We start from the raw sequence: 27,321 nt of genomic DNA, 5'->3' as shown, positions 1-27,321 counted from the left end.
TGTCGTCATCTATAGGAAGACCTGTGGTCTTCTATACAAAAACCTGGGGTCTTCTATAGGCAGACCTGGGGTCTTTTATAGGAAGACCTGGGGTCATCTATAGGAAAACCGTCGTCTTCTATAGGAAAACCGTCGTCTTCTATAGGAAGACCTGTGGTCTTCTATACAAAGACTTGGGGTCTTCTATAGGCAGACCAGGGTCTTTTATAGGAAGACCTGGGGTCTTCTATACGAAGACCTGGGGTCTTCTTTACGAAGACCTGGGGTCTTCTTTACGAAGACCTGGGGTCTTCTTTACGAAGACCTGGAGTCTTCTATACGAAGACCTGGGATCTTCTATAAGAAGACCTGGTGTCTTCTATAACAATACCTGGGGTCTTCTATACGAAGACCTGGCGTCTTCTATAGGAAGACCTGGGGTCTTCTATACGAAGACCTGGGGTCTTCTATACGAAGACCTGGGGTCTTCTTTACGAAGACCTGGGGTCTTCTATACGAAGACCTGGGGTCTTCTATACGAAGACCTGGGATCTTCTATAAGAAGACCTGGTGTCTTCTATAAGAATACCTGGGGTCTTCTATAAGAAAACCTAGGATCTTCTATAAGAAGACCTGGTGTCTTCTATAAGAAGACCTGGGGTCTTCTATAAGAAGTCCTGGGGTCTTCTATAAGAAGACCTGTGGTCTTCTATAAGAAGGCCTGGGGTCTTCTATAAGAAGGCCTGGGGTCTTCTATAAGAAGACCTGGGGTCTTCTATAAGAAGACCTGGGGTCATCTATAAGAAGACCTGGGGTCATCTATAGGAAAACCTGGGATCATCTATAGGAAAACCTGGGGTCTTCTATACGAAGACCTGGGGTCTTCTATACGAAGACCTGGGGTCTTCTATACGAAGACCTGGGGTCTTCTATAAGAAAACCTGGGATCTTCTACAAGAAGACCTGGTGTCTTCTATAAGAAGACCTGGGTCTTCTACAGGAAACCCTGGGGTCTTTTATAGGAAGACCTGGGGTCTTTTATAGGAAGACCTGGGGTCATCTATAGGAAAACCTGGGATCAAGACCTGGGGTCTTCTATACGAAGACCTGGGGTCTTCTATACGAAGACCTGGGGTCTTCTATACGAAGACCTGGGGTCTTCTTTACGAAGACCTGGGGTCTTCTATACGAAGACCTGGGATCTTCTATAAGAAGACCTGGGATCTTCTATAAGAAGACCTGGTGTCTTCTATAAGAAAACCTGGGATCTTCTATAAGAAGACCTGGTGTCTTCTATAAGAAGACCTGGGGTCTTCTATAAGAAGGCCTGGTGTCTTCTATAAGAAGACCTGGGGTCTTCTATAAGAAGACCTGGGGTCTTCTATAAGAAGACCTGGGGTCTTCTATAAGAAGACCTGGGGTCTTCTATAAGAAGACCTGGGGTCTTCTATAAGAAGACCTGGGGTCTTCTATAAGAAGACCTGGGGTCTTCTATAAGAAGACCTGGGGTCTTCTATAAGAAGACCTGGGGTTTTCTATAAGAAGGCCTGGGGTCTTCTATGAGAAGACCTGTGGTCTTCTATGAGAAGGCCTGGAGTCTTCCATAGGAGGACCTGGTTCCTTCTATAGGGAGGAAGACCAAGGCTCTTCTGTATGAAGACCTGGCGTCATCACTAGGAAAACCTTGGGTTTTCTATAGGCAGACTTGTGCTCTTCTATAGGAAGACCTGGGTCTTCTACAGGAAACCCTGGGGTCTTCTATAGGAAGACCTGGGGTCTTCTGTAGAAGATCTGGGGTCTTCTAAAGGAAGAGTTGCAGTTTTTCTATAATGAACCGTGGTCTTCTGTATGAAGACCTGTGGTCTGCACTATGAATATCTGTGGTCGTCACTATGAATATCTGTGGTCGTCACTATGAATACCTGCGGTCTTCACTATGAAGACCTGTGGTCTTCACTATGAAGACCTGTGGTATTCACTATGAAGACCTGTCGTCTTCACTATGAAGACCTGTCGTCTTCACTATGAAGACCTGTGGTCTTCAAATTTAAGACCTATGATCTTCTCTATGAAGACCTATGATCTTCTCTATGAAGACCTGTGGTTTTCTACACGAAGGCCTGCAGTCTTCTCCATGAAGACCAGTGGTCTTCGTCATGAAGACCTATGATCTTCTTTGTAAAGACCTGTTTTTTTTTCTTCATGAATACCTGCAGTATTCTGTACAAAGACCTGCGGTGTTTTCTATGAGGAGCTGTAATCTTCTATATGTTGGTCTATTATACAAAGACCTGTGATACTCCATAAGAAGGCCTGTGATCTTCTACAAGAAGACCTATGGTATTCTCTGTGAAGACCTATGGATAACATGTGGTCTTATATAGGCCATGTGGAATGAGTAATTGTAATTGCACTATGAATATCTGTGGTCGTCACTATGAATACCTGTGGTCGTCACTATGAATACCTGCGGTCTTCACTATGAAGACCTGTGGTATTCACTATGAAGACCTGTCGTCTTCACTATGAAGACCTGTGGTCTTCAAATTTAAGACCTATGATCTTCTCTATGAAGACCTATGATCTTCACTATGAAGACCTGTGGTATTCACTATGAAGACCTGTCGTCTTCCATATGAAGACCTGTGGCCTTTTATATGAAGACCAGTGGTCCTTTGTATGAAATCGTGTGGTCTTCTAAACCCTATGACCTGTGGCCTTCTTTACGAATACTACAAAAGTAGTCTACAAATTTAAATTAATTAGAGAATCAGTAGCTTGAGTATCGAACATGTGTATATCAAATCCTAATTCATCATTAACACATTTTAGATTCACATAGCTATAAACATCACATTGAAAAATTGTATTCAATATTCAATAATTTATTATTACGTTTTTCATATCCACAAAAAAAGAAACAATTTGCGACAACATGCGAGTAACAGCAATCTGTGTACTGTCATAGATAAACAAAACTTTGACACGCTTTTGTGTCAAGGACAAAATTCACTTTCTATTTTTCATGTTAATAGGATAATGATGATGATGATAATGATAATGTTGATGCACAGCAGAAACATTAATCAAATTATTTTCACTTTGATATATAAAGACTGTCATCTTTCACAAAGAAGAAAACACATCACAAAGTGTTACTATTACTCATATTACAAGACTACACCTATTATTATTATCATCATAAACATGGTCATGTTCAAATATCATCATGCTACGCTTTGCTCTTCCTGTTCCTTAAATATTATTCAACTTGTAGAGGATAATTAATTGTCTATGTAGCAAATACTTATGTTAAATATCCTGTCATGATTGCGAAGAAACAAAACAACAAAAAATAAAGGACGAGTTCAGTATCCTTAACAAAAACTTGTTAAGCATTTAAGTGATAATTTTTCCACACACCCCCCGCCACACCATACACCGATTAACTCAATGGCCACAAACTTTTGTAATACAATGAACTTTTGCTGTACCAAAACAGGCATTGACAATATTTCTTGTCAATACCATCATCTTTAATAGTTGTTGTTGTTATATTCAAGAAGGGGAAGAATGACAGACATCACAAAAAATCAATATAGGTATAAAGTTTAGCTAAACTTTAGTTAAATGCTTAACTTAAACTGTTGATGGATTAGAGAAATATGTTCCGTAACATTATGGAATTTTAATATTATCTTTATCTTTACCATTCTATATTGGTGTCATTGTTTTTCATATTGTGGATCCTTGTTAAGCACATGCACACATACATATGCACACAGCTCAAGTCAAAAGTCATGCTTGTTATTGATGATGATGGTGGTAGATGGCGGAAAAAAATGAATCACGTCTTCTAAAATTTTCCCCACACACGACAAACAAGTACATATGATTGATTAGTTTCGTGACCGAGTTTTTTTAAATATTTTTTTTAAATAAGAGAAAATATAACGGAAATAGAAGATGAACCTTGGTTCTTTAAATGTTGTTTAAAAGAACTAAGATAAGGGCAAATCATATTACCATAGAGGCTAAAAAGATTCGCTTTTTGATAAAAAGCTCAAGCAGATATGAACAACTAAGAACAGCGTTGTATTCGGCCAGGCTGAACATTTGCAACCCTCCACCACGAGTTGCATTGAATTATATTGAAACAATTAATTTTCTTTCGTTTATGAAAGTACTGAGCTATACCGCCACGCTGAAGAATGCAGCTTTCTTTTAATCAAGGTTTAATACCCATGAAACATCGATGTTTTCTACCCATTCAGAATTCAAAAACCACGTTATAGTCCTTCCAATGGGGCAATGCGTGTGCAATAGAGTGACCCAATAAAGCAAAATTTATTTTTTTAATGAATTGGTAATTTTTTTTTCTTCGATTGGAAAACAATTATGGCCTGTGAATCGATTTCCTACAGATTTGCCATTGGCCCCCACTCAAAGTACTAAAGAAATAAAGATTGGCGAGGGCACTGGTTATCGTTAACCGATCATCATTTACTTTGGTAGAAATCGTTTTTAGCCACAACAATCAACTGATAAAGTCATTTCAGATTTTTTTTTTTTTTTTTTGAGAATTTTCGTGAAAATTCAACTTTGCACAGTGGTCGAAATCACTGGTCTAGCGGCGCGAAATTAATAACTTGCAAACGAATGGAGATATGTTTCTGAAATTTTGCACAAACGTAGTATGTGCCCGTGGTTAATGATGGATGAAATATGAACAACGTCGGCTAATATTTTGGTATAGCCCCCATATAACTGTACCTCCTGATATTCGGTATTTTGAGGATTTAAGCAATCCTTTCCTTTCAAATAAGTTGCAATTTGGTACTTAGGGTTTCTAGAGGTCACTAAACTTTTCCACCAAAAATTGTAGACATAGGTCCATGTTTGGATATAGGTCCCTTTTTAGGTACCTCCCGATTTTCAGTATCTTGGGTGATTTAAGCTACAGTTTCGGCACAAATTAGGTGTAATTTGGTATTTGGAGTTCCCAGTGGCCACAAACATTCTGCACCAAAAATTGTGGACATATGTATACTTTTTGATATTGGCCCCATATAACGGTACCTCCCAAAATTTGGTATTTTGAGGATTTGTCCACATTTTCAGACCAAATAAGCTGAATTTTGACATCAAAGCTTCTCGTTGGTTGTACATCTTCTCCACCAAAAATTGTGAACATAGGCCAACGTTTTGACGTAGCCCCCATATAATTATACCGCCCGATTTTTGGTATTTTGAGGATTTAATCAAAATTTTCCATGCATTTATCAGCAATATTTGCAGTTATTTGCAGCTAAAGGTTGATTATTCGGAATCTAGGAAGTCCAATTTAATTTGTCGAAAAAGAATTGGACTGGACATTAGAGAACTTTTGTAGTTATGCTCCATTCAGCAAAAGTATAATAATAATTTTTGAAAATTTATTGCTAGGCCCAAAACAATTTTTTCATATTATTTACACCCTCCTCTATTAACTAAAAATCAACTTTGTTTAGTTTTATTAAGAATTAATTTAACAATTAAACAAATATGATGTTAGATATTTTGCAACAATTTTCATAAAATCTGATGCGGCAGTGTGCTTTGGTCCCATACAAGTTACTATGAAAACAATTTTGTAATTTTTTTGGACCGCCCTAGTGTACAACCTTCAAAATACTTAAAATCTCAAGTTTTTTTTCATATATGTACAGTGAGTCAATTAAGTATTTTGCCTCTTTAGAAAATTGAAAAATTTTCAATAAATTCGGTTAAAAACCATCAAATTAGTTGTCAGAAAGTCGAATATTTGTATGTAGTATGTTTGTGGATATTTTAGTATCCAATATCTGCAAGAAAGGCTTAATTGTCTTCTAGATATTGACAAAAATCTATAACAACACAAAATATTTTACCTCAAAAAAGTATTTTGCCTTTTACTTATTTTTTGAGAAAAAGACATTTTTTTACACGCTAATGATTTTTATAGTAACCGTTGGAGATTATGACATTATGCAACTGTTTCGGCACAAGTTCTACCACCTTGCGACATGTTTTCGCGGTTATTTTCTCCAATTTTCCTACATTAATTTCTTTGACAATATGTTTTATTAATTTTGGTCATTACCGACATTAATCTCTAAGAAAATCAGTGAAAAATGATTCGCCGCTACCTTCAAATCCCAACAAAAGCGTAAAAAATAAATAAGAAGCTAAGATGCATCGCAAATAGTGAAAGAAATTACAGTTTGGAACTATGAAAATCAAGAACAGAGACAAAAAATTATTTAAAAAACCGCGAAGATCCTTCCTGACCGCTTCCAAAAATTAGTCGTGTCTTCAATATTAATCTCGGAACCAATGTCTTGCATAAACTGCACACAAGCTTCCAAAATCCAGAGATATTGATGATTATGTAGCAAATAAAACATTAGAAAATAATTGTAAAATATAGGGAAACAATCATGCCTTGCCAAGACCTCTGAAGTAATAAAATTGGATTTTAAAAATGGTGCGGTTTAGTGGCGAAGGTATTTAAATACATTTGCATCGGATGACCATCATATGTTGCGGGAAAATATCAATAAAGAGTGATCTATTTTGTCTTATTAATTAAAAAATAATATGTTTTTTTTTGCCATAATACCGTCAATATCTTTGGATTTTGGGACCTTGTGGACACTTCATCCAAGACATTGGTTCTGAGGATACTATTGAAGACACGATTCATTTTTGGAAGCGGTCAGGAGGGATCTTCGCGATTTTTTAAATAATTTTTTGTCTCTGTTCTTGATTTTCATAGTCCCAGACTGTAATTTCTTTCACTATTTGCAATGCATCTTACCTTCTTATTTTTTTTTACGCTTTTGTTAGGATTTGAAGGTAGCGGCGAATCATTTTTACTGATTTTCTTAGAGATTAATGTCGGTAATGACCAAAATTAATAATAATAATAATTGTCAAAGAAATTAATGTAGGAAAATTGGAGAAAATAACCGCGAAAACATGTCGCAAGATGGTGGAACTGGTGCCAAAACAGTTGTATAATGTCATAATCTCCAACGGTTACTATAAAAATCTTTAGCGTGTAAAAAAATGTCTTTTTCTCAAAAAATATGTAAAAGGCAAAATACTTTTTTGAGGTAAAATATTTTGTGTTGTTATAGATTTTTGGCAATATCTAGAAGACCATTATGCCTTTCGCAGCGTTTCTTGCAGATATTGGATACTAAACTATCCACAAACATACAACACATAATTATTCGACTTTTTAACCACTAATTTGATGGTTTCAAACGAATTTATTAAAAAATTTTCAATTTTCTAAATAGGCAAAATATTTAATTGACTCACTGTATACTAAAATATGAATATATGTTGATAATTTTGTCGTGGAGCTTTTCTACCCACTGAGAGTCCGAAATATCAAGTTACAGTCACTACTGTAAACTAAACCCTTAAAAGACTTCACATCGAGCGGTTTCGTAGTACCTCTTAATCAGAAAACTCGCAACACCACTTCTATGGGGGCTATTTTAAAACTTATTTCAATACTAAGAACAAAATACCGAAAATCGAGAGGTACTATCCTATAGAGACTATATCAAAACATTATCATATACCGAAAATTATTTGCAAAAATGATGTATATCTCCAACGAAGACTATATACCGACTTTTATGCGTTCCTGTATGATAATGCGGCTAAAAACTTGAAAATACCAAAAATCGGGCGGTACGAAAAGTTGGATCTATGTTTAAAAATTTTATTGGAGAAGTTTATCGATCTAAAATGTCAAATTGCAGCTAGTTCGAAAAGGGAGGTACCGATATATGGGCGAAACTCCAAAACCTGGACATATGTTGACACTTTTCGGTGGAGAAGTTTTGCAACCTCCGCGAACCAAAAAAAAAAAACATTGTTCCACAGCATCTCATATGGGACAAGGGAGACTTCTCTCATATCAATGAGTATTCCCGATTCATATTTAGCTCAATGATATGTGATCTACTGTTTATCGCCGAGTACGAACGGCGTGTCTTAAGACACCACTTGTGGAGAAGTTTTTTAAGGCTGAAATACTCAGAAAATGTCGGGGTATTTTTTGTTACCGTTGAAAAATGTTTGATGTTGCCTGGCCGGGGAATCGAATCGCCGACCTTCTGCGTGCAAGGCGGGCGTGACACTCTCCGCGAACCTCAAGTGCCATATTACACATAGTTCGGTCAACAACTGTTGTTAAAATTTTCGAAACGTCTAAAATCGGGAGGTTCTGAGCAAGACCAAAACATGGACCTATTTTGTCATATTTTAGTGGAGAAGTTGTGTGACTTCATGGAACTTTAACTGCCAAATTACAGATAGTTTGCTCAGCAAATGAAGCCAAACGCCTCAAAACATCTAAAATCCGGAGGTACTGTTATAAAGGAGCTATACCCAAATATGAACACCACGGTGCTCTTGAACCCACTTTAAATTAAAGGAGCTTACACCTTTTTTGGGGATTCTGAAACTACAATGAGAAAAATCAAAAAACATAAAAATCGCCGGAGTGCTTTTTAAATAAATCGCGGACAAAGTTCACATTTTTAGAATTTTTGTAAGTTTTCACGATTTTGCTAGGAAACTGCAAGACCTATCAATGTGGAACTAAAGAAAATATTGTAGCAGTTAAAATTCTCTGCAATATTTTCCTTCATGATATTTCGTAGGTTTTACCATTTTTGAGACATAGAAGTTCAAATTGGTACCACCTATTGATTGTATCGTCTCCTTATAAAACAATGTCATGATAGCAATTTCCCAACTTAAACTTACATATCTCAAAAATGGCATAACCTAGGAAAAATTGCTAAAGCTAATCTTGTAGAAATTTTTCACAGCTATAAGATTTTCTCTAGTACTATTTAGATAGGACTTATTGTTTTCAAGCAAATCGTGTAAACCGGACAAGAAACATAAAAATGTGATCTGAACTTCTATATCTCAAAAATGGTAAAATTTAGGAACAAATCATAATGGTCAATCCTCTATGAGGGCAATAACCGTATGGTGCAAGGTGCACATCATGAACTTTGGCATGCCGTCTGAGGCAATTACGAGAGGGGTACAGCTGTGGCTTCACATTTTGCACGGTGAATAAAAAAACACTTCGCAGACATCACCATTGTGGCACCAGGTCTTATAAATTACGTGTCCTGGCTACCCGTTATTTCGCTTGTTTCAGATCTCGTTCCCACAATCTTCTGACTGCCATACTTTTCTGAACCATGGAAACGCTTATTGCCAAGGTTTTAAAAAATTGACTAAAATTGTGGACAACGATTAAATTACTCTCGAATCTGGGAAGAAATTATGATAGAACTGTTCTTACATTCGGCATGACAGTGACAGATCGAAAGAGGTGCAAGTGTTACTTTAACCAGCAGTGATAGAATGAAAGGGCGAAGAGAAGTGCGCTACGCTGTACCATCGCACCTTCATTAAATTACTCTCGAATCTGGGAAGAAATTATGATAGAATTGTTCTTACATTCGACATGACAGTGACAGATAGGAAGAGGTGCACGTGCTACTTTAACCAGTAGTGATAGAATGATAGGGCGAAGAGAAGTGCGCTATGCTGTATAAGCGCACCCACAGCCGAGGAGGTTCCACCACAGTGATGTTGCAGATCTCATCCGAAAGACTAAACAATTCAAAGCGTTAGGCCCACGCGAAATAACGAAATGGTAATGCTTAAGCAACTGTATGAACCCGAAGTTGAGTATTTAACAAGTGTCCTCAATTAATCTTTAACCATCCATATTGTGCCAGAAGCCTGGAAAATTGGCAGTGTGGTCCAGCAACTGATGCCAGGCAAAGATACCAGCAGGGGCGAATCTTACAGACCGATTTCTCAAAAGTCTTGCGGTAGAGATACCTGAAAGATCACAGGATCCTCGAACAAACCTTAAACTACACTTAAACAAAAATTTTTCACTTTTGTGAAAAAGGTACCCTAAGCTGCTGACCAACATGACCCTTCTTCGTACTTGAACTATATTTGGACAAAATATTATGAGATCCAAAGTTTAGAAAAAACGGTTGCTCCGTTCAAGAGATGTCGCATCGTTTTAGTGAACAATTTCAAAATTTTGTGTGAAAGGTACCGATAGGAGTAGACCAATAGGCAACAAAAAAACATTGTTCCACAACATCCCATACGGGACAAGGGAGACTTCTCTCATATCAATGAGTGCACCCCGATTCATATTTAGCTCAACGATATGGGACCTACTGTTTATCGCCGAGTCTGAACGGCGTGTCTTAAGACACCACTTGTGGAGAAGTTTTTCAAGGCTGAAATACTCAGGATTTCTCGCCAACATTACTGAGGGGTATTTTGGTGACGGTGGCACCCGATAGGCACCATCGCAAAAAATAAAGGATATGTGAAGTTTGGACCAACAAAGTATCCGTTTCGAAGGTTTTCTTGCGCTCCAACCAGAGAGACAGGCTTAATAGACTCCAACTTGTCTGAAACGGATTGCGTCAATACATGCTTGAGTTCGATAAGGCACATTTTGGTCCTATAAAGGTTTGTTTACTGAGGTATAAGAAATAGAGAAATTTATTTGAAAATATAATTTTATTCTCCATACATCACTAGAAAATGGTCCAAAAGTACCAGCTAAAGTGGCGTTTCGAACGTACAAAAAATTTCGCTAAAGTGACGTTCTTGTACTATGAAGGATTAGAGGATTTTATCCTGGTAGACTGTGTAAATTGGATCCGTCAATGGAACCCTGTTTCAGAAACCTTTCCTACAAAAGTCCTAAAATTTTATATATTTATACCCTCAGCCTTTAGGCATGAAAGGGCTTGTATATACACATTGATACGACCAAAAATGTGGCTCATCGAAATAACGGTTTTAGACCCCAAGTATGTTTGGACGAAATTTGTTTTCGACGATTTGGAGTCGATTTAGCCATGTCTGTCTTTCTGGTTCGCACGATAACTCTCGAACGGATCACACGATTCTAACCAAATTTTGGGTATCAAAGGGAGCAATCGATTTGGTCCAAACATTGCATCTCGTATAATTATTCCTTTCTTCGGTCCACTCCTTCGGATACCTCCAAATACACAAAATTTGGGATAAGATCAGTTAAGGACCTGTTCTCGAATTGCTTTGATTTTTGTTGCACCATACGACGGTACAAGTTTCAGCAGAGGCAAGCCTATATTTCCTGAGAAAATAGCCTGAAAGGTTCAAAACCCCCTACGACACCGTATGTAGTGGTTGGAGCGCAAGATAACTCTTTAACGGATACGGCGATTCGGTCAAAATTTTGGCCTTCGTAATATTGTGTTCAAACCTACTTTAAATTCGACGATAAGCCATATTTGGGATAAGATCAGTTAAGGACCTGTTCTCTAATTGCTTTGATTTTTGTTGCACCATACGACGGTACAAGTTTCAGCAGCGGCAAGCCTATATTTCCTGAGAAAATATCCTGAAAGGTTCAAAACCCCCTACGACACCGTATGTAGTGGTTGGAGCGCAAGATAACTCTTAAACGGATACGGCGATTCGGTCAAAATTTTGGCCTTCGTAATATTGTGTTCAAACCTACTTTAAATTCGACGATAAGCCATATCGGTGCACTCCTTCAGGTACCACCCCCACAAAAGTTCAAAAATGTTCGGAAAAATTGTGCGCACGATAACTCTTGAAGGCAGCCACGGATTTGGCCCATACTTTACACATCCTAATATATCTACCAGATATAGATTGGGTTCAAATATGGACTATATTTGTCCACTCCTTCGGGTACCTCCCAAACAAAATTTCGGATAAGTTCACTTCAAGACCTGCTCTCGAATCACCTTGATTTTTGTTGATGCAACTTGCATTCGCTGCCTCAATTACGGCGGTAAAAGTTCTTTCAGGGGCAAGTGCACACTTCTTGATAAAACACATCGAAAGGTGTAAAAACCCCTATGCCACAGTATGTATTGGCTTGAGAGCACGACAACTCTCTAACCGATCAACCGATTTGGTCTAAAATTTGGCCTTCGTCATATATTGTCCAAACTTAGTTTCAGTTCGAGTATAGTCAATACCGATCCACAACTTTTAGTACTTCCCCTCCAATAGAGAGCTCCTCTCGGATTGTTTTGACTCTTTCTACAACGGTATAATTTTTTCCGCCGTAAGTCCATACTTTCTGAAATAATGGCCCAGGATAACTCTAAACCCTTTTCAAAAAATTTCTTTCAAACTTATTTTAACGTAATTTAATATTTCGAGTTCTCTATAATTCAGAAGTTTGGTTACTAAAAATGTTTGGAACCTATATGTCAATGATTTGTTATAGCCCCACATTACGGTACCTACAGATTCCTCGTACTTTGAAGCAAACTTGTGATACAATATCAATATACTTTTATATACGACATAATAATTATGTTACTTTTTTGTCAGTGGCTGAGAGTATAAATCCGTCAGCACAGCTGACAGATACTTTCTTACTTGCTTTTATAGTCAATAGAGATTGTTTAGCATTCGCCAAAACACATAGATATTTCATTTATTCTGTGATTTTGTAAGACAACAGTTTTCTACATATTTCGCTCCTAAAAATATGCAAGGAGGCACATAACATCAGAAATTGCATTCATCACTCTCAAATCTCGTATGAAGTGTTGAGTCTTCTTCTACTTTTCTAAAAAGCCTATTACATCCGTTCAAAATTGTCAGTTTTGTTTTATTTAATAAAATAAATTCATGAGTGATCAATTTTTTATCTAATTATTTAACGTTAAGCCTAAAAGTATACCTTAATACTGTATAATATTCTCAAAATACCTATTAAATTTCCTTTTTTGTTCGGCATGACATTTAATGTCAATGAAATTAACATAGATATACTCAATGGACCTTGGGATAGATGTTTATGATATTGCCGTTGGAAAAAAACAAAATATACATACGTACCATAATAAAGCTCACGTTCAAAATTAGCTGTTGGCACAACAATTAAAAATACCACACCAGGCATTGTCACATTCAATTACACAACGATGTCGATGTTGCGCCGCCGCCAACCCTCCAACCCTGAGGTGTTGCTATATTTTCGGTTATTTTCACACTTTGTTTCTGTCGTAGCCTTCTTGTCTGCCGAGCTGCCTCCGAAATTACCGAGGCTATTTATAACGCCTTTTGGGTATGTGTTGTGTGTCGTTGGTGTTGATACTGCAAGAAACGAAGAAAAAAAAGAGACATATTAAAGCATATAAATTGTGTGAGCGCAAAATTAATTGTTCGTGTATCATATTTTTATGTGGCCAATCAAAGTTTGTGTGAAAAGGAGCAGAAGGGGCAATTTAATTTGTCGCCACTTTCTCTTTTTTCTATGAATTCTTTATATCCAGGGAATTTTTGTGATATGTTGACACAAATTATTGAATTTAATTTGCCATGTTTATAACGTGGGTAAATATAAAAATTTATAGCATATTTTTAGGTGGCTGTTAATTGATAATTAAATGGAATTTTCTGATATGACTGACCGTTTGCTCTCTTTTTTTTTGCCTTCAACATAATGTTGCAGTTTATGTTATGTCCATTGCCATAAAAAGCCAGTATTAAATGCCAGCAATAACTGAAAACCATTGGTATAGAATTTATGTTGAAATAACTGACCGTTAACAATTTGACTCACATGAAAATGGTTCACATATTTTTCTCTTTGGCCTTAGTTATGTGAAATGAAAAATTAATAGCTCAATATATTATATGCGAAGTGATATATGAAAATTTAGCTTAAATTTTGTAGCATAATAAAAATAATATATATTTTTATATAGAGACAAATTGTATAGCTACGTATATATTTCATAGTGAGTATTTAAAAACAATTGCATACCTCACAGGCGTCAAAGAATGAAAAAGAAAAAATATATGAAATGAAGGTACGGGTTTTATTCATTTTATAATTCTTTGAAATAATAATTTTTGAGCTCCATAAAATATAAACATATGTTGAGAGTAGGTAGGGAATTTTGAATAAAAACAAGTAAATAAAATCAGCCTGCTCTGCCGACAGCTAAATACTTTAATGGTATGTCTGCCCACATAATAATAACAGGAGGCATGGACGGAGTTATATGTGCTATCAACAGAACCCAAATTTTAAAAATTAATAGCATTTTCTAGCATTCAAATACTCAAAGTAATGTAATCATACAATCAATCCAACGGCGGTCGGTTCTATGCGCAGGATTGACTCGGAGGAATCTTCGACCAGGGGCCGTCACCTTAACAATTATGTGTTTATGTTCGTGTATTTTTCACCATGGGAGCGGCAATTTATCCCGGAACGCCTGCTCCGAACTCTTCTGGTCCGTGCCAGGATAGAGATGAACCCCGGGCCATTATGAATCTTTTCCGTTTGCCAGATCCGCATCCACCACATATCAACAATGGTGAGATGTAATAGAAGTATGGAATGGGTGCATTTTCGTGGGTGCTCTGGCCTTAGTAGCACCCGGGATTACAGCAATAGGTATGTTGCTACTTGCTGCGTCAGCGCATCGACCAGAGCGTCTTCTACGTCGACGTCTTCGATTCTTCTTGTCTCTAGTGACCCATACATGGAATGTATGGGGGTAGCAGTAAAGTGTGGTCCTGCCGAGGTAGAGCTGCTTAATGTGTACATACCGCCGATGAATAGCTGTGCCGGGCGTTATATGCCCGATATTAGTTCGCTTTTTTGAGGGCATTAACCGTCTGGTGCTAGGGGACTTCAATGTTCATCACGAGCTTTGGCATTCCTAGGTAATGACCAGAGGGGTACATTGATAGCTCCACGTTTTGCACGGTGAATGAAGACGCTCCTACGAGGATTAGAGGAGACTGCCACAGCTCGCCAGATATCACCATTGTGTCACCAGGTCTGATAAATGACGTATCCTGGCAATCCGTCATTTCCCTTAGCTCAGACCACCTATCATCATCTCCGTAAACAGACCACCTATCATCATCTCCGTAAACAGACCACCCGATTTCATAACCTCTGAACGCCGTGCTTTCCTGAACCATGGGAAAGCTGATTGACAAGGGTTCACAAATTTTACCAATCACCGCTTTAGAGAGCGGGTAGCTGAGAACATTTTCTGGGACACCATCACTGCAGCAGCAGCTCGCTACATACCTGCTGATCGAATACCCAAAATAAGACCAAATTTCTCAGCAGAGGCGACGGGACTATCAAATGAGCGTCATGAGCTTCGTCGTACGAACCCTGAAGACCCAAGAGTTAGAGAGCTTAGTCTTGAAGTCAACACGTTAATAGGCGAACATAAGCGGAAAAAGTGGCTAGACCACCTGAAGCAATGCAACATTGTGGGCAACGCTTAAATCACTCTCGAATCCTGGAAAGGAGGATGACAGAACAGCAGTTACTTTCAACGCGTGACAGTAACTGACCTAAAGAGGTACGCGTGTTTTTTAACCGGCAGTTCATAGAGCACTCCGAGAGTGATAGCGCGAAGAGAAGTGTGCTTCGCCGTATAAGAAGAGCCCTTCCAGCCGCGGAGGTACCACCACAATTTACGATGAGCGATGTTGCAGATGCCATCCGAAACGCGAAATCATCCAAAGCGTTGGGCCCACAACGAGTATCGATGGTAATGCTTTAACAACTGGATGAACCTGGAGTTGAGTATTTAACAAGTATCCTCAACCTATCGTTAGCCACCCATATCATACCAGAAGCCTGGAAAGTTGGCAGGGTGGTCCCGTTACTGAAGCATGGCAAGGATGCCAGCAGAGGTGAATCGTACAGACCGATTTCGCTCCTGTCGCCAGTAGCAAAGATCCTAGAGGCACTACTCCTCCCCACGATAAGAAGATGTTTTCCAGTTGCCCAACATCAACATGGATTTCGGAAAAAGCATAGTACTACAACAGCATTAGATTCCATATCCACACATATCAATAGAGGACTGAACCAGAAAAGGCCGTGCGACCGAACAGTCATGGTGGCTCTTGACCTATCGAAGGTTTTCGATACCGTCATTGGTCGATGGTGCACTGATTCCGACCACTAACTACCCCAAAATACTGGGTGTAACGTTCGATAGCACGTTTAAGTCGTCCGCGCATGCCACAGCTATTTGCGATAAGATCAGAAGTAGGAACAAGATGCTCAAGTTGCTGACCGGCAGCACTTGAGGAGATGACAAAGATACCTTGTTTACCACCTACAATGCAATAGGCCGGTCTGTGGTAAGCTAGGCGGCGCCAGCGTTGTACCCAACGATACATAACACCTGCCCAGCATGTGGATTGGGACCACACGATACACTGTATTTGTTTAACTGCCCAGCTAACCCCACTCACCTGTCTCCTGATTCCTTATAGACGCAACCAGCCCAGGTTGCAGAATTCTTGAATCTGGATACAGAGAAACCTGATAACTGAAATAATACACGAACTCATTTGCGTTGCTACAGCAACAAACCATTGTGGTTCTTGTCTTACAGCTTTTACATTTTTTTTTTTTTTTTTGGTTTAGTCACCCCAACCTTAAAATACAAGTGGCTATAAAAGTAACACTTCAAAAACAGGTTATGTGGTAAAACACACAAAATTTCATTCTTCAACTTTTTAACATTTCACAACAGAACTTCTACATGTGTCAAAACCACACATTAGTACCCAGCAAACCAAATGTCGGATGTCCCGCACATCTGAATAATTTCGGAAGCAAAATCGTTCCGATTTCTATACGATTTTACGTAGAGAAATTCATTCAGTTTTCGTTAAAATTTGTTTGTTGTAGTTGTTGTTGAAAAACAAAATGGCTGGTTATAAAATTCGCATATACAATTTTTAAATATTTTAAACATAAATGCAACAATCTAGTACTGATGTACTCAATATATTCGTACACAAAGTTTACATTGTTCTACTATAACTACGAACTAATAACAACAGTGAAAGTCATTAGCACGTTTGAAATTACAATCTTCCAATAAAAAAATAACAAAGATCAATTAATAACATTTCGTTCCGAAATTATACCAACAACTTCATACAACTTTCGTTCAGATATCGTTACGATTTCGGATACGACATCGGACGTAGCGTCCGAATTTTGTTCCGATTCCGTTACGATGTCGGTACGATTGGTTTGCTGGGTAAACTCAATATGACAGTAGAAAAATGTCAGGGTCAAGCAGAGAATTTGCAAAAGATATATAGAGCATACCTTAAAAGTTAACACTTACGCAATTAAATTAGTACATAATTTTAAAGAAATTTTGAATAAATACACATATAACATTGACACATTGACACATATCTTTTGCATACTTTAGAGAGTCCTGACTTTGTAAGTGTATCGTTTTCCAATTAGTTGAATTTAAATGTGTAAATTTAATATTTGTATCATATACTCTTTATAATGTTTGAAATTTTTTTACTTCAAAAAAGTTATGTGGAAAACTAAATATTTCCAACTCTTTCAATACTAATGCATAGGATGTATGAAAATTAGATAAAGTTTATACGTATTTAAAATGTACAAAACTCAGTTAAACTTTGCATATTTTTAGGGCATAACAACATAAAAAGTAAACTACAATTTTGGACAAGAATAATTGAGCTAAGTAACAAATTATGTTGTGTGTGTGACTCCCAACAGACACAAGTAAGAAAGAATTAAGCTCGGGCAGACAAAGAAGTATACTAAACTGTAAGGAATAAACTAAACTAATTTTATCAGGAAACTTTTCGCTAAGGTACAGTTTAAGGTCTCTTCGTGTATGGTTTTGAAATTGTCATCGAGAATAGTCCTCGTGATTCTCATTGTAACATATTGACCAGAAAACTGTAAAAAATCCTACGGTAACCAACAAAAATGGCTGGTTGGAACGGAAATAAAATAAGATTATACAAAGGATATGACTCCCAAAATAAGATCCAGTTCCACGATGGACTATGTCGGTCAGTTCCTTCAAGCACCTCATTTTCAAAAGTTCAACACTTTTGCGCTCTAACGTGATTGTGTTGAAATTTCAACAGTCATTGTAATCATGACTATAAAATTATCCTTTTTCTAGAGGAAGTCAATACTTCCTGAGATATGGGTCACGAAATGTTCCCATAATTTGGGGCCACTCCTCCTACAACGCTCGCAATAAAGTTTTTAGTAGTCTTTGTTGTCTCTGTTACAATGCTATAATTTTATTCTTAAATATCCAATCACACGATACGTGTATTTTACGGCGGTCTAAAAAACGAAATGTTTTAGGGGGTAGGCATTTTCAAAAAAAAAAATTTGCCGTGTTTTGTGCCGCCCTAGTGTATATCTTCGTCGGCTAAACTGACTAATTTTTTTCTTATTTTGTAATAAAATTTAGTTAAAAAGCAAGTGAAAATGACGTTAAATTTGGCCAGGCCGAACTTTGTATATCCTCCACCATAAATAGTTTTGGAACCAGAGTTCAGTTGAAAATCGGGCGGTAGTGTTCTACTGGGGCTATACTAAAGCATAAACACAGAAATGTTTATTTTTTATAGTCTCTGAAGGGCAGGGCAAACATTCTTTAAAGCGTCAACCCGTCACTGTTCACTTATATGGCGGCTAAACCAAAACGTGGATCGATATAGTGGAGCTTTTTTTTGTCCATTGGTAACCTCAGATACCAAATTACAGCTATTTGCCTGAAAAGAGTAATTAACACTTTTAAAATACCTAAATCGGATGGTACCGTTCCTTCCTTAGATGGCTTTTATATAAAACAGAACGTCTTGTTCCATAAGCCGAACTGAGAATAGTTTTCCAAACGCACCGATCTTTTGCTTTACTTCTCCAATTTTGGATGGCATTTTTTGTGATATCTTCTTCAACTTGGTCTTTCCATCGGAGTTTTGGCCTTCCCTTGGGGCGTATTCCGTCTAGTGGCTCGTATTCAAATGCCTTTTTGGCGGGGGCATCTTTATCCATCCTGCTGACATGGCCAAGTCAACGCAATCGTAGTAGTTCGATACGTTTTAATATAACGATGTCGGTCGGCTGGTATAGCTCGGGGTTCATACGACGTCGGTATTCACCGTCAACGCATATTGCTCCATAAATCTTTCGAAGAATTTTTCTCCAAAACACACCAAGTTCTGCCTCATCTCCTTTCGCAAATACCCATGCTTCACATCCATACATAAGTACGGGTAGTATCAGTGTCTGGTAGAGTGTGTGTTTTGTTTGACGAGAGGGGGTTTTGCTTTTAAACTGTTTACTTAGACCAAAGTAGCATCTGTTGCCCAATTATATTCTTCTTCTGATTTCAAAACTGATGTTCGTTTTATTTATGGCGGCGCCGAGGTAAATGCAGTCAAAATCAAAATTGTAGTTCTGAACATCAACAGTTGGTCCGAGAACTTTGTCTTATCGCCTTTAACAACCAGTCCCTCTTTGGCAGACTCTTCTATCGGTATATATGTACATTCGATTCTTGTATGACCTTTTCCAATAAAATGTTAAATAGATCACACGATAGGCTGTCACCTTGCTTGAAACCTCGTTTTGTTTCAAAATGTTCCGAGAGGTTCTTTCCTACTTTAACAGCTGATCTTGTATTAGCCAATGACATCATGCTTAATCTTATAAGTTTTGCAGGGATACCAAACTCAGACATGGCTTGGAACACCCTTGATCGAATTGGGCTGTCGAAGGCGGCATTATAGTCGACGAACATGTGGTATGTATCGATCTGTCTTTCGTTGGTCTTCTCCAGTATTTGGCGCAGTGTGAATATTTGGTCAATTGTCGATTTACCAGGTCGAAAACCGCATTGGTATGACCCGATTATGTTACACTGTGCAACAAAATGGAGCTCAAAGTCTGGGGGGTGGAAAATTCCTATTGGAGATGAAAGCCCTTGGTGAGTATATACAGAACCCCGAAGGACAGATTCGCCGTGAGTCGAACTTTCGCGATATGGCGTGATGAAGTTTTTGCTAAAGACCCTGTAAGCCATCAGGAATTAGCGTTATAACTTTGTTCACTGTTGCTTTAGCTTATTTTTGAGATGACGTGTCTTCAGTTAAATCGAATGAGGATTTTTTTCGTAGAGCACTTCGACATCCAAACTCGCTTCCTTCAATGTCCTTTTCGTCCTTTATTTTAAGAGCCGCTATAAAAGTACCACAAGATGACGTTTTTCAGCTTCGAAATGTTCTGCAAAAATGTCGGCCAGAAAATTTTAGGTACGGCTCTCATTGACAACAAATCGATTTTGTCGAGTTTTCGTGGTCGTTTTGTGCATTTACCCCTGTTTGCTCAGAAAAAAACTGTGTTTTGTGTTTTTGTAAGTTCTGTAACGAATATACAAAAAACAAAATATATTCTTTTTCTGAACAAAAACAGGCTAAATGCACAAAACGACCACGAAAACTCTACAAAATCGATTTGTTGTCAATGGGAGCCGTACCTAAAATTTTCTGGCCGACATTTTTGCAGAACATTTCGAAGCTGAAAAACGTCATCTTGTGGTACTTTTATAACGGCTCTTAAAATAAAGGACGAAAAGGACATTGAAGGAAGCGAGTTAGAAGGTCGAAGTGCTTTACGAAAATAATCCTCATTCGATTTGACTGCAGACATGTCATCTCAAAAATAAGCTAAAACAACAGTGAACAAAGATATAACGCTAATTCCTGATGGCTTACAGGGTCTCTAGCAAAAACTTCATCACGTCATATCGCGAAAGTTCGACTCACGGCGAATCTGTCCTTAGGGGTTCTGTATATACTCACCAAGGGCTTTCATCTCCAATAGGAATTTTCCACCCCCAACATTTCGGTTCACAGTGTTATTGACCATGGGTTTTAATCGTTCACACAGTACACTCGACAGCACGTTGCATGCGATTTGGAGCAGACTTATGCCTATGTAGTTTGTACACACCGTATTGTCTCCTTTCTTGTGTACGGGACATAGGAGGCTGAGGTTCCAATGGTTGGGTATGCTCTCTTCCTGCCAAATTTCGGTAATTAACTAATGCATACTTCTTATCAACATTTCGCCACCGGTCTTGAATAGTTCGTCGGGCAGCCCATCAGCTCCTGCTGCTTTATTGTTTTTCAGCCGATTAATTGCTGTCATGATCTCGCTTTGGCTAGGTGGAAGACATTCAACGACGTCGTTTGCGATTGGTTCTCGTGTATCTTCATCGCCGCCCATATTCGATACTAACAGCTCCATGAAATGCTCCTTCCAGGTCCTCAGATGGTACCGTTATATGTGGAAAATTTAATGAAATTATGGGAACATCAAATGCCAAATAAATAAAACCTTCAAAGAAATCAAAAATCGGGTGTTACGGCTATGTAGTAGCTATGCCAACATCTGGAACTATGTCCACAGTTTTTGGTGAAGAAATTATTTATTATTAAATGGGCTTATAAAATTGTATTTAAAACGATTCAGATTTGGTAATACCTCCCATATATTTGTTCGATCGATTTAATCGATTTGATGCAATGACAATGTCTTCCAAATCATTTAATAAACACATATTGCTCCTTTCATAGGTTTAGAATTATATGTTGAAAAAGGAAAAGACTCAATAAAATTTGAAAAAATAGGTTTAGAATTTGCTCTAAATTAAGATTACATATATTTTGTAATTTTTTGTAATAGTCTAATATTTTCATGTCTTCTCTCTCTCTCCCTTTCTCTCTCTTTTCAGGTAAGTAAATAATGAGAGTAAGTAACAACGCTTGAACAGTTCCCACACCGATTGCATCCAAAAATGTCCATTGCAGGTATTTATTTTTTCATTACGTCAGACATTACCCTCCACGAAAGTAATGTCCGTCCATGGTTATCACTCTAGCAACCAAACAAATTGTACCAGGACACTAAAATTTTGCAAAAATTTGCATACACCTTATCAGCTTCCGTCGATGAGAACTTTTTCGGTTTCAATCACCAGGATTGTTATGTATTCTTCTTGATTTAGTGCTGCCTTGGCCTCATTCTCGCTGAAAGGTATACTTGGAACATTATCTTTTATAGCCTTATCAAACCACCTATATCAAATTAAGCATTAATTTTGGGAGACAATGGGGTTGTGTCTGCGACCCTGGATACTAATTTGGGGCACGGCGTTAAGTTCGGCCCGGCCGAAATAGTTATACCTCACCACGAGTTGTTTCGAAGTAAAACTGAACAATTAGTTTCATTTCGTTTATGAAGAAGACTAAATACCAAATTCCAGCAATTTCCATAAAACAATGTGGCTAACTTTCAAAATACCGAAATTTAGGAGTTATTCAATTCAGATCTATATAGTTATACATCCATCCATTCGATTTTTTATTTCTAAATTATTCCACTTTTATATGAGAAAAAAAAACGCGATTTTTCGGAATGGCGAAAATTTATATCAAAATTTATGATACATTCTGATAACTAAGAGCCCCGCATATTAGATAGACCAAAAATTAGTGTTGGCAAACGTTACCAAAATATTTGTTTTATACCTTAGCCTTTAGGTTAGAAAGGGTATATCACCAATATTTTTGAAAATTTAACATAGTTGAAGCCAAGGTTTACCCTTTTAGAACACGCGACTTGTGATTGTATATTATACAAATTAAATGTTTTTGGCTAAAATGAGATGCTTTCGGACGTGGCAAAAAATATTGGCATCAAAAGTTAATTTGCGTGGAAGCTGTGGCTATATTTATGTTAAAAAAAGTTAAAAATTGTTTTGAAGCCAACGTGTCTTTTTTTGTTTTCTCTTGATTTGTTAATCAACCAAACTTTTCCCGATTTTCCTGTCAAAGTAAAAGTAGAAGCAAACTAACTAAGGATCATCTCACTAATGTATTACTTTTCAAAATTTGATCTGCTTCTACCATTAAATGATGCTGACATTTTGAAGCCAGATTTACAGTGTTTTTTGACATTTTCTCCTAATTTCATTCCTCAAACAGGTTTTTCAAAAAATCGTATATAGGATTGAAGAACTCGCGATTCTGAGTTATTTGATATATGTGCCGTGAATGTAGTCTACACAGCTTCATAGAAATCGGCATCCAAATACGGAAATATTGTGGGAACAATTTTCTAAACATCATATTTTTCGGGCCTAATTTTTACAATAGTCATTCGATTTCCTCGTACTTGATTGCACATTTTAGTTTTTTACGTTCCGGATCCAATAAATCATTCCCCGTGAAAATCCATCTACTAAAACGCGGGTTACGATAATTTCCAAAGTAGAAAAATCACCTAAAAATGTTTCTGAAAATATCGCGTATTTTATCGCGTTTTCTGCGGTTCGTTTCCACTGCAATGAAACAACTAGTACAGCATCTTCGTTTTAGCGGAAACAGAGATTTGAAAACTTCAATGATAAGGGAGCTACATTCATTTTATCCCAAAAAATAGTGTGGGATGCTACATCCACGGTTCTTGATTGATCGCCTTGAAATAGATATATATATCGATGTAGATTTTCATGGTAGACATTGAAATCGAATGCGGACAAAAATTGTGTGCACTTTGGGCAAATTAGCGACATTTTATAGGTTTTTTGATGCTAAGATGCAGCCGATGCTACATCTAAGCCTCGAAATTAAATTTCGAAAAATATATACAACTTAAAAGACATGGTCTTGTTGTACATGAAAAGCACACGCGGACAAAATGATTTTAATAATTACGCGATTTATACGTATTTTAAAATGCATATAAATTAAAATGGGTTATTTGACCTATATTTTCATTTCAGTAGCCTTAAGCTATATCCTCAGCAACCCAATTATCTTCCTCAATAGGAAAGCTTTTATATAAATGTCTATAAAGCTAAATCCGTATATTTTAATGGGAGATTTAAGCAAAATGAAGGAAGTATTCCTATAGATTTTTCCAAAATGTTATGCTACATAATAAATGTGTAAAAATATCTTTTCAAACAAAAAATTATTTTTTTTAACCAAAATATGTGTTTATTTTGGCTGTGACATGGAAACTATAATACCAATCTGTATGATTTTAGTCTCATTTGATTCTCCGTGAAATTTAGCTCCCATACGAATTTTTTCGTAATTTTATCGCGGGTAAATGGACCTTTATTTTGAAAAAAGTTGACTTACATTCAATAATTTATCAATTTATTATACATTTCGCGAGTACTGAGTAACATTTAACAAATATTATGCAATATACTAACTCAAGATAACTTTTTAGTAGCAATTGCTAGCGTTTTTATAATATTTTTTTCTTTAAAACGAAAATAAAACCGCCATAACTTTTGTCCGCATCAACAAAAAACTGGCTCGCGAGCGGATTCGTACTGGGAATTTGTTTCTTAACCTATGTACCAAAAATCTTTGATGTAGCGCAAAAAAAATTTAACATTTTTTGTGAAATGGAATATGAAATATTTGACAACATTCGTGATATACACTTTCATACGGGCAAAATGTGCCTCATCGAAATAATGGTTTTAGACCCCAAGTATGTTTGGACGAAATGTGTTTCAGACAATTTGGAGTTGATTTAGCAATGTCCGTCCGTCTGTCCGTCTGTCTGGCTGGCTGGTGCGCACGATAACTCTCGAACGGATGAACCGATTAGGTTCAAATTTTGGCTTTCGTAATGTTTTGTCCAAACTTAGTTTAAGTTCGAAGATGAGCTATATCGGTCCACTCCTTCCGGTACATCCCCCACAAAAGTTCCAAAATTTTCGGAAAATTTGTGGGCATGATAACTCTTGAAGGCAGTAACCGATTTGGTCCATGCTTTGTACATCGTGAAATTTATACCAGACTTAGATGAGGTTCCAATATGGACTCAATCGGTTCACTCCTTCGGGTACCTCCCACAAAAAATTTCGGATAAGTTCGGTTTAGGACCTGCTCTCGAATCGCTTTGATTTTTGTTGCAACAACTTGTATTCACTTCCCCCCATACGACGGTACAAGTTTCATCAGGGGCAAGTCCATACTTCCTGAGAAAATGGCCGGAAAGGTGCAAGAAGCCCCTATGACACCTTGTGTAGTGGTTGGAGCGCATAATAACTCTCGAACGGATCTGTCGATTCGGTCCAAAATTTGGCCTTCGTAATATTTTATCAAAACATAGTTTAAATTCGAAGATGGGCTATATCGGTCCACTCCTTCAAGTACATCCCTCACAAAAGTTGAAAAATGTTCGGAAGGGAAGGGAGTGACCGATGTAATCTATACTTTGCACATCATAATATATCTACCACATATAGATCAGGTTCGAATATGGACTATATTTTTCTACTCCTTTTGGTACCTCTCACACAAAATTTCGGATAAGTTCACTTTATGACCTGCTCTCGAATCACTTTGATTTTTGTTGAAGCGATTTGCATTCGTTACCTCCATTACGACGGAAAAGTTTTTTCAGGGGCAAGTCCATATTTCTTAGGAAAACAACCCGAAAGGTGTAAAAAACCCCTATGTCACCATATGTGGCGGTCGGAGAGCACGATAACTCTCGAACTGTTCAACCGATTTGGTCCAGAATTTGGTCTTCGCCAAATTATATCCAAACTTTGTTTCATGGTCAATACCGGTCACTAAAATGCGAGGACGATAGCACTTGAATGGGGCAACGAATTTGGTCCAAACTTTGGATCTTCTAATATTTTATCAAAATTTAGTTTAACTTCTAAAATGGTCCATATCGGTCCTCCCCTACAAATGTTCAACATTTGTGTCTTACTGCAGTTAATTCCTATTCCACATTTTTGTCGGCAAGTTCAAATGTCCGAAAAGGGCCACAAAATTCTGAAGACACATTAAATACGTTCGATCTGTCCGTACGTGAAAGTTTCGCTTCACATTGGTTGAGGGTATATATCTGTCGGCAAAGCCGACTGACACTTTTTTACTTGTTTTTTAACTGTTTTACATAAATTATTCCAATTTTACTTCAGAAAAAAACGGGATTTTTCGGAATGGCGCAAGCTTATATAAAAAGTTATGATACATTCTGATAAATAAGAGGCCCTCTTACAACACAGAGCAAACATTAGTGTTGGCAAACGTTGCCAAAATACTTCGGAAAATAGTGATTTTTCCGAGTGGCGCAAACATGCATCAAAAGTGTTGATTTGGTCTGATAAATAAGAGTCCCGGCTATAAGAGAGATCAAAAATTATTATTGGCAAACGTTGCCAAAATATTTTTAATTTTTGTTAAAATTGTTTTACATAAATTATTCCAATTTTTATTCAGAAAAACACGTAATTTTTCCGAGAGGCGTAAACATTTATTGAAAGTTTTAATTTGGTCTGATAAAATAGTGTTGGCAAACGTTGCGAAATTTGTTTTTAATTTTTGCTAAGATTGTTTTACATAAATAGCTCTAATTTTACTTCAGAAACAAATTTAAAGGTTTTAATGATTTCAGTTGAGAAAAATGTGATTATTTCAGATTGGCGAATCTATGCGTAGCGTATTACGAGTATATTTGACTCTGATGTTCGAGATTAAAGCGCATAAAGCATCAAAAGTTACTATGGTCCGCAAGTGTTCGCATCATGTAATTTTTCACCATTGAAATTTGAGTTAAAAGATATCTATGAAAGGCGAGATGTATCACAATATACTAAGAGTGAAGATGCAAAAACAATTATCTTAGGCGATTTTGATGAGCTCTAATGCACATGAGTACAAATAAAATAAGTAGATTTGGCGAACGCTAGAACCAAAATATATTTCTATTTTGTAAATATCTTTCTTAAATACTTCCATATTTAAATATTCCAATGGCTTTAGTTGATAAAAATCATTTTTTTCAGATTGGCGCAAATATGCGCAATATATTATGATTGAATCTGATGTTGGAGACTTTAGTGCATAAATCATCAAAAGTAATAATGGTCCGCAAACATTCGCATCATGCACTTGTTCACTTTTTAAATTTGAGTTATCTTAAAAATTGTCGTAAAAAATATGCACGAAAGAAGAGACGTACCACCATTATTAAAGAATGAAGATCCAAAAACAATTTGGACAATTTGTTCAGGGAATATACAAAAACAAAATACTTTGAAAAACACAATTTTCCGCGAAATTTATTTTATTTTAATATTCACCTAATTTTATAGTATTCAAACATGTACATTTTTGCTTTCATTATGGCTTCATTATGGATTGGTTAACCGCAGAAAGTTGCGGATGGTCGTAACGAACGGGTAAAAGGGTCAGGATACTCTTTACCAACAGTTTGTTTTTAAAAACGCGATTTTAGTATTTTGGATTTTGAGCAACTTCTGGTCTATGTTTCCCGTATATGGGTAC

General features: G+C 37.1%; 2 protein-coding genes across 3 annotated transcripts in view; one reads left to right on the top strand and one right to left on the bottom strand.

The window, feature by feature from the left end:
* The window catches only part of LOC141394063 (uncharacterized), a 917,654-nt gene that overhangs the window by 555,928 nt on the left and 334,405 nt on the right, over window positions 1–27,321 (top strand). The gene's annotated exons all lie outside the window — the stretch shown is intronic.
* The window catches only part of LOC141394066 (uncharacterized), a 190,603-nt gene that overhangs the window by 160,972 nt on the left and 2,310 nt on the right, over window positions 1–27,321 (bottom strand). For both annotated transcript variants that reach the window (XM_073967901.1, XM_073967902.1), the window contains exon 2: window positions 12,958–13,215. In XM_073967901.1, coding sequence (XP_073824002.1) covers window positions 12,958–13,021 — 64 coding nt within the window. In that variant the 5' untranslated portion in view covers window positions 13,022–13,215. The remainder of the gene's footprint in view (window positions 1–12,957; window positions 13,216–27,321) is intronic.

The sequence above is a fragment of the Musca autumnalis genome, unplaced genomic scaffold, assembly GCF_047663935.1.
Source record: "Musca autumnalis isolate F117 unplaced genomic scaffold, ASM4766393v1 scaffold_2, whole genome shotgun sequence".
Classification (NCBI taxonomy): Eukaryota; Metazoa; Arthropoda; class Insecta; order Diptera; family Muscidae; genus Musca; species Musca autumnalis.
The sequence above is the reverse complement of the archived record's forward strand: the minus strand, read 5'-3'. Positions and strand labels throughout refer to the sequence as shown.